We start from the raw sequence: 8577 nt of genomic DNA on the forward strand, positions 1-8577 counted from the left end.
TCATGACTTAAAGTGACTCCCCCCAAAAAACACTCAATTCTCTCTTGCTGCATTTTAAAATGAAACTAATGCTTACTATTGGAAAACTGCAACATATTACATCTTATTTTTGGGTTTAAAGTAGAAGTCCAGCCTTTTAATACCCCCTCCTAAATCCTATTCTATCTACCCTGTGAAAGGCAGATGTGTATACTTACCTATTCTAATGCCCCATACACATGGTCAGATTTTCCGACGGGGAAATGTCCGATGGGAGCTTGTTGTCGGAAATTCCGACTGTGTGTAGACTCCATTGGACATTTTCCATCTCAAATTTTGCGACAACAAAATCCGTTTTCGTAAATTCCGATCGTGTGTGCACAATTCCGACGCACAAAGTTCCATGCATGCTTGGAATCAAGCACAAGAGCCGCGCTGGCTATTGAACTTCATTTTTCTCAAATGTGTTGGACGTCACCGCGTTCTTGACGTTCGGAATTTCCATTAAGATTTGTGTGACCGTGTGTATGCAAGACAAGTTCGAGCCAACATCCGTCTGAAAAAAATCCATGGATTTTGTTGTCGGAATGTCCGATCGGAGGATAAGAGCGATTTGGTCTGGTCACATGATCAGCTGTCAATTGCAGCTTTGGTGGAAGGGAAAGACACCAATGGATGACCCATAGTAAGCCTATGAGTAACGTCACTGTCAAGGCTCTGCAACCATTTATGGTGATCTCTTATCTTCACTGAAGCCAGCCACTGAGGTTATCGTGTCACCATACTGAAGTGCCCTCATTATAGGTGAGTATATGACTCTTTCTTTCACGGGGTATATAAATTAGGATTTAGAAGGGGGCGTGAGAGCAGGTTTAGGCTTAGTTAGGAATAGGTTTGACTGTTATGTTGATGTTGATATGTTTTAAGGGTCTTCTCTATGGGGAGATTGTATTTTATGTTTTGGTAGCTTAAATGCTAAAATTCAAAATGCTATACTAGGACATCTCAAATTATCATAGTACAGGGAGTCCCCTACTTACAAATATCCGACGTACAAATGACTCCTACTTACAAACAGAGGGAGATAACAGGAAGTGAGAGGAAATCTACCTCTAGGAAGGGAAATTCTCTCCTGTAAGAGTTCATATGGGAAAAAGGTGTCTCCACTGATGCTTTATCACCAATCCTTGTTTCCCCACCAGCCCAAAATTTTCTAAATCGAATTGTCATTGGGACAGAAAGTGAGGTGAAATCTTCTGTACAGGGGCACAGACAGTTAAACAAATGTTACAGAGGTGATAACCCTTCCCTATGTTATCCAAAAAGCTTTAAAATAGATTTTTTGGCTAGAGCTACACTTAAAAAATGTACCTGTTCCGACTTACAAACAGATTCAACTTAAGAACAAGCCTACAGTCCCTATCTTGTTTGTAACCCGGGTACCCCCTGTAAAGCCTTGTGGTTAGGAAGACGTGTCAACCTGAGCTATGTATAGAGAAAGTTGATACTATATAAATCTATTATATGGAATAATTGTTAAATGTAACAATTTCTGCATATTATTGCATGCTTAGATACTTAAAATGGGGACGGCTTCCTGGCACTTCAAAAATTATTAATAAGTATTAAATTATTAAATATCAATTAATAATTTAGAGAAGGCTTTGGTAAAATTATTATTTTTTTGTATTTTTTTTTCTTTTAGTTTAAGAAAAACTGACTTTTCTGTACCTTAGATCTGAACTGAAACAACACTCGAATCCATCTATACTGCAGTAAGTTTCAGCCAATGCCTGAGATTGCTGATAAACAATTCTAACATTCCAAGTTTCCACAGTAACAAGAAACAGATTTTGGTGGAGAAATTCTTATTTATTGATTGTAGTACATGTAATCTTCATGTAAATATTAATAAAGATAATAATTTAAAAAATGTGTTAATTTTCATTTCATTTGTTTTGTTTTTTCGGGTTATTCGTTATGATCGCAATTCGTGAATTTGAAAATTCGTAAATTCAAAAATGTGAAAGTCCATAAAATTTGAAAGAAAATCCAAAAATTTGAAAGAATAACTAACTAACTAATAATAACTAACTATTAAATTATAGGTATTGGAATTTCCTTTCAAATTTGGCTGTTAATGAATACGAATTTATCTAAAGTTGCGAATTATCTGAAATAACAAATGACACATCTAAACAAATGGAATGTAACAAATTAATAATAAATAATAAATAATAATGCTACTACTAATAAAAAAATGTATTATTGTTTTTTATTATTAAAAAATTTTTACGTTCCAATTTTTAGATACGACATTCGTTATTTTGGATAATTCAGAACTTTGGATACGTTTGTATTTGTTACATTCACTAACAGCCAAATTTGGAAGGAAATTCCATTACCTATAATTTAATAGTTAGTAATAGTTAAGTTATTATTAGTTATTTATTATTTCAGATTTTCAAAGTTTCGTGTTTTCAGATTCTCGAATTTCGAATATTCGAATTTACGAACTATGAATTTTCGAATATTCAAATTTACGGATATTTGGAAAAATTTGTTAAACAGATTTTGGTTAATTCAGATATTTCAGAATTAATGAATTTGTCGAAATTCATTAAAATACGTAACGAAATGAATTGCACGTCTAAACATTATTTTTTGCACGATGTCACCAGTCAGTATCCCTAATAAAAGCATTGTCATATGATGATGCTGCACTGCTCTGGTGACAGTATTTAATTATTAAATATCAATTAATAATTTAGAGAAGGCTTTGGTAAAATTATTATTTTTTTGTGTTTTTTTTTTTTCTTTAGAAACTGACTTTTCTGTACCTTGGAACTGAAACGACATTTGAATCCATACTTACTGCTGTAGGTTTCAGCCAATACCTGAGATTGCTGATAAACAATTCTAACATTCCAAGTTTCCATGATAACAAGAAACAGATTTTGGTGGAGAACTTCAGATTTTTTGATTGTAATGCATTTAATCTTCATGTAAATATTAATAAAGAGTTGAATCACATATTATACATTTTTGCAAAGTGAGTAAAATTGTTGCAATGAGAAATATGACAATTTTGAATGAATTGTTTCTCACTGGACTGTCTGAGCTTCCAGCTCTCCAGTTCCCTTTATTTCTCTTCTTCCTTCTCATCTACCTTCTGACATTAATATGGAATTGTCTGATCATCTCCCTCATAGTCACCGACTCTCACCTCCACGTTCCTATGTATTTCTTCCTTGGGAACCTGGCCGGTTTGGACCTCTGTTGTTCCTCAGTCACCGTCCCGCGAATGTTATTTGACCTTCATACCAACAGAAGAAAGATTCCTATCACAACTTGTGTAACCCAAGTCTTTTTCTTTATATTCTTTGCCATCTCTGAGGTTTTTCTGTTGGCTGTCATGTCCTATGATCGATATACCGCCATTTGTCAACCATTGCGTTACATACAGATCATGAGTTGGCAAGTTTGTATGCAGTTGGTGTCCGGTGTCTGGTGTCTCGGGTTTACTTATTCTTTAGTTCACACTCTTTATGTCTCCAAGTTAACATTTTGTGCATCAGATATTGTAGAGAGTTTCTTCTGTGACCTTCCACAATTGTTTCAGATCTCCTGCAGTGACATCTTCATCAACATTCTGCTCATCTTTATCTTGGGTGGATTTCTCGGAGTCGGCTCTTTAATATTGACCATCCTGTCCTATGTCTATATCTTCAAAGCTGTTCTTAAAATGCAAGCTAAAGGCAAAATAAGTAAAGTTTTCTCTACTTGTACCTCTCACCTGACAGTGGTCTTCATATTTTATTGCTCTGTTATGTTTAATTATTTTCGGCCAAGTGCTAGTTATCATTTTCCTGGTGACAAATTGGTAGCTGTCTTTTACACGGTGATCCTTCCTCTCCTCAATCCCCTTATTTATAGTCTGAGGAACCAGGATTTCAAAACAGCATTTCAAAGTGTTTTACGAAAGATCTTCACATCGAAATAGAGATATATAAAGATATAGAAGTACTCTTTATTACCTGTATACGAAATACATTGGGAATTTGTTCATTTTAATGTGTATCTCTAATCAGAGGTTTGAGTGAAAATCTCTCCAAAGACAGCAGACATCTTTTCCTAGATAGTTGTCACTGAAACAGGCGTCTCTATTGGAAGATTTCCCTCTCCTTCTGTGTCAGTGACAAGGATCTCCAGGACAAATAGTAGACATGTGCAGAGTGAAATATTTCATTTTCGGAATTTCGTTTTCGTCCGAAAAATAAATTTATTTAGTTACTCCCGAAATTCGTTTTTATTTATTTAGTTTTTCGTTCAAAAATTGCATTCATCTGAAAATTCACATGAATTACGGTCGTATCTGTCTTTGAAGGCTTATGGTGTCTGTCGAATGTATAAAGAACATTCGACGGAGCTGCTAAACTCTATATAGACTATAGGTGGAGCATTTGACTCTGGAAATGTAGGATTGCAGTGTCGTAAAGTTTCGATGCTCCGTCGAATATTATTATAAACGTGTGTGTTTTTCTTTGCTTTGTCGAATCTCCGTCGTTCATGTTGAATGAATGGTCTGAGTCTCACAGTGTCAGGTGTCATCTTTTCTCTTTGTCAAATCTTTTCTCTCTATGTCGAATATTTTCTCTATATAATCTTGGACTAATAGAGGTAAGGTTAGGCTCATTCGACCACAGGTTCTATAGACACAGATTGTTATTGTCAGAGTCACGTGAATCTCCTATTCTATATCGAACTGTTGTACCAACAAAAACTAAAATAAAGCATTCATTTATGTCGGAACTTTCGTTTTTCGGATTCTGCGCTTTCGTTATCGTTTGTCAAAACGAAAATACCTGAAATTCGGGCGAAAATGCATTCGGACGAAAACGAATGCACATGTCTAACAAATAGCAAGGGAGAGTCTACTGCAGAGACACAGACAAAGCACTATACTATGCATTAGGGATGCACCAATACCATTTTTTTTATGAGTACCGATACTTTTTTTTTTTTTTAGTACTCGCCAATACCAATTACCTAACACAACTGTTTTGTTTTCACTTCAGCTGTCAGCAATGGTACAAATCATTGAAAAGTTATAAATTAAATAAATTGATTTTTTTTTTTTTTTAATTTGCACTTTTTCAGTGTGAAATGTGTAAATATATGTTAATATATATTTGTAAAAAATATTCACTTTTCAATTTTTTTTTTTTTTTTTGTTCACATCCTATTTTATAAATGATAAACAATTAAAACTTTTTTTTTTGTTTGCTTTGTTAGGCTGGATTCATACCTATGGCATTTTTAGTGCTTTTTGCATTTTGCAGATTTGCACTACAACCCATTTAACATGGTTTCCTATGGAACACGTTCTGTAGTGCAAATCTGCAAAATGCAAAAAGCACTAAAAAATGCCATAGGTGTGAATCCAGCCTAACAAAGCAAACAAAAAAAAGTTTTAATTGTTTATCATTTATAAAATAGGACGTGAACAAAAAAATAAAAAATAAATAAAAAAAGCAGGGAAATTATTAAATGGAGGAGAATGAGGAGTTAATTAAGGCTGATTAGAGTAAATTAAGGGTTAATAAGGGGTTAAACAGAGGAACATTTGTTCATCCCTTTGATCTGCAGATGAAGAAACAGAAAGGTTCAAAAAGGAACAATGTTTCTTTTTATTTTCAGTGTTTCAGCGGCTGAGCAATGTTGTTAATAAACATTGCCGGCTGATTTTTTTATTTTTTTTTGACAGGTCCAATTACCGGACTTCTTTAACACTTCAGCTGTCAACAGGGGAGACCAACTGACAGCTGAAAGTACCGAGCCTGAAAGTATCCATTTCAGGTATCGGTGCATTTGCACGAGTACTGATACTTGGTATTGGCAAATACTCGGTTGGTATTGACAAATACACGGCAAATACTCGGTATTGGCACCGATACCAGTATCGGTGCAATCCAACTATGTATATGTATATCCAGGTGATTCTGGGTGGCCATCTTTGAGGGCTATGCATAGTTTGACAGGGACCCCATTTGTCCTACAAAAGTCATGTCTTTTCCTGACCGCTCCCCTCCTCTGTGGTGACAATTCTTCAGCATGGTCAGGATCACTGCCTGTTTAGGGCTAATGATTTAAGTTTAAATACAAATGACAAACTATTCCCTCAATACAATTTTTGTTTTTTTCAATCTAATTCTTACTGTATATGATGTTTACGATTTTAGAAGGTTCACAGCAAAGGGTTCCATTTCTCCCTATAATGTCTAAATGAAAATGTGTTAACATCTCAATGTAAAAAATAGGCAATTTAAAAATGTAAATGTAATCCTGCCTAAAGCCAAACATATATGGTTAAAAATGCAGCCAGTTCAGCAGGTACCGGACAAATTTCGATCCATGTATGGGTAGACTGATTGTACCCCAAGTCGATTCATTGATAGATAATGTGTTAATAGGGGAATGAAGTGATTTTCTTTGTTTCCACCCATGGTGCAAGGAAAAAGAAATTGTATCATCTATGGGCTGCCTTAGCACTTTTACATCTAGGCTTTGACTAACTGCTCTCTACAGCCAGGACTCCATTTACTCCCAGCCACAAAACTAAACATTGCCAGAATGTAGAAATCCACTACTCAACCTAGCATAGCGGATACGGTTAGGGATCTTACCACCAATGCGAAAAACAGAGACAATTAGGAAATCATTTGTATCACTTGAAAAACATAATCTCTGGGGAGCAAGTGGAGAAAAGACCTTCCTAAAATTGTGATTGGTGCCTTTTTTTTTTGCCTTTTTTTCTCTGTGTGTATTTTATTTTACTATGTTTATTATATTTTTGCCAACTGCTTAACTTTATACCATTTGTTGTTCCATTTTTACAGCATCACAACTTTTTATTTTAAACTTTAATAAATTCAAGAAACATCTATTAGTAAAATAAAGGATATAAAATAAAATAATATATATATAATATATAAAATAATTTTGTCTGCTTTCACACTGATGCGCTTTACAGGCGCTATAACGTTAAAAATAACTCCTGCAAAATTTTTCCTGCAAGCAGCATCTTGGAGGCGATGTAGGAGCGAAGTATACACCTCTCCTAATGTTCCCCCGGCCATTGAAATAAATGGGCAGCGCCGCCGAAGATGGCAAAGTGCCGCTCTTTTGGGCCGTTAGTGGGGGTTATAAGCATCCGGCAAGTGGCCAAAATGCGCCGCAAAAACAACAGTAAAGCAAACGCATAAAAATAGCGGCACATTACCGCCGACACCCCCGATGCCCAAGTGTGCAAGTAGCCTTATAAAAGGAACAAAGTATGTGTCATTGAGGAGTATATTCATTTGGTTGATGCTTTATTTTCTGTAGAGATATCATTTCTTTAGGATTTGTATGTTAATTTAATCTCGGAGGAACACAGAGTCAATACACTCTCCTGTGTGCTCCGGAGATAGCAGGGGACATTTCTGCATTATAAATATACGGTATCTGTACAGTATGTGTGCCACATAAAACTGTACTGTGACCAAAATGTCACATTGCTTTTTTTTATTGCATGAATTTAACTTTCTTCAGCAAATTGTCTCCACCACTGAATCGATCCTTCCAGTGCTGACTCTCCCCAATCCTCTTCTATCAAAATTTACTTTTGAATCATTGAAACAAATCTGGGCTAGGCACTAAAATACGGGCATTTCTTCATTTGGCAAATCTGACAATTCACAGATATTATTTCCTTCTTTTTTCTTTTTTTGTTTTTGTTTTACAGGTATGGTTACTTTCAGTAATTATTTCATTTGCAAAAACCAGCTCATCCTAATCAATGCCATCTATTATTATTTTTTTGTTTGTTTGCTTTTTTGTTTTAACTGGTTTTGCATAGTATCTGCATTAATAGAAATAATGGATGCAAAATCCATCCAAAATTTTTCTTACGTCCAAACTCTTTCATGATACTTGAAACTCTGACCAGATTGATTTATTTTGTCTCAATTTGGGTAATAGATATTATTATTATTATTATTATTATTATTATTATTATGAAATTATATAGCACCAACAGTTTGTACAGCGCTTTAAAATCTAAAGGGAGACACTTACAATTGAATAAAATGTAAGAGTTTCCTCCCCATAAGAGCTCATAAAAGGTAACAAGGACAGAAAACGGATAGCGGGGCTTTAACCCCTTCAATACGGGGCACTTTCACCCCCTTCCTGCCCAGACCAATTTTTGAGCTTTCAGAGCTGTCACACTTTGAATGAAAATTGCGTGGTTATGCTACACTGTACACATTACATTTTTCATATTTTTTTCCCACAGATAGAGCTTTCTTTTGGTGGTATTTGATCGCCATTGTTTTTTTCTTTTTTTTTTTTCTGTTTTCTGCTGAAAAAAATAAAAAAAGACATAAATGTTTGAAAAAAAAAAGTTTTTTCTTTGTTTATGTTTTAAAAAGTTGTAAATAAGTATGTTTTCTCCTCCACCGATGGGCACTAATGAGGTGGCACTGATAAGGATACACTGATGAGGAGGCACTAATATGCAGTACTGATAGGTGGCACCGATGAGCACTGATAGGC

The 8577-nt window shown here is 34.9% G+C and overlaps 1 protein-coding gene across 1 annotated transcript; it reads left to right on the forward strand.

Annotated features, from left to right (window-relative positions):
• The first annotated feature begins 2846 nt into the window (after window positions 1-2846).
• Window positions 2847-4629, forward strand: LOC143925366 (olfactory receptor 8G17-like). The gene has a single exon (XM_077449934.1). It carries the CDS (start codon window positions 3050-3052, stop codon window positions 3980-3982), a length of 933 nt encoding a protein of 310 aa, XP_077306060.1. The 5' UTR covers window positions 2847-3049; the 3' UTR covers window positions 3983-4629.
• Window positions 4630-8577: the final 3948 nt, after the last annotated feature.

The sequence above is a fragment of the Lithobates pipiens genome, unplaced genomic scaffold (genome assembly GCF_037356315.1).
Source record: "Lithobates pipiens isolate NorthernLeopardFrog02 unplaced genomic scaffold, aLitPip1_a1.2 Scaffold_22, whole genome shotgun sequence".
NCBI lineage: Eukaryota > Metazoa > Chordata > Amphibia > Anura > Ranidae > Lithobates > Lithobates pipiens.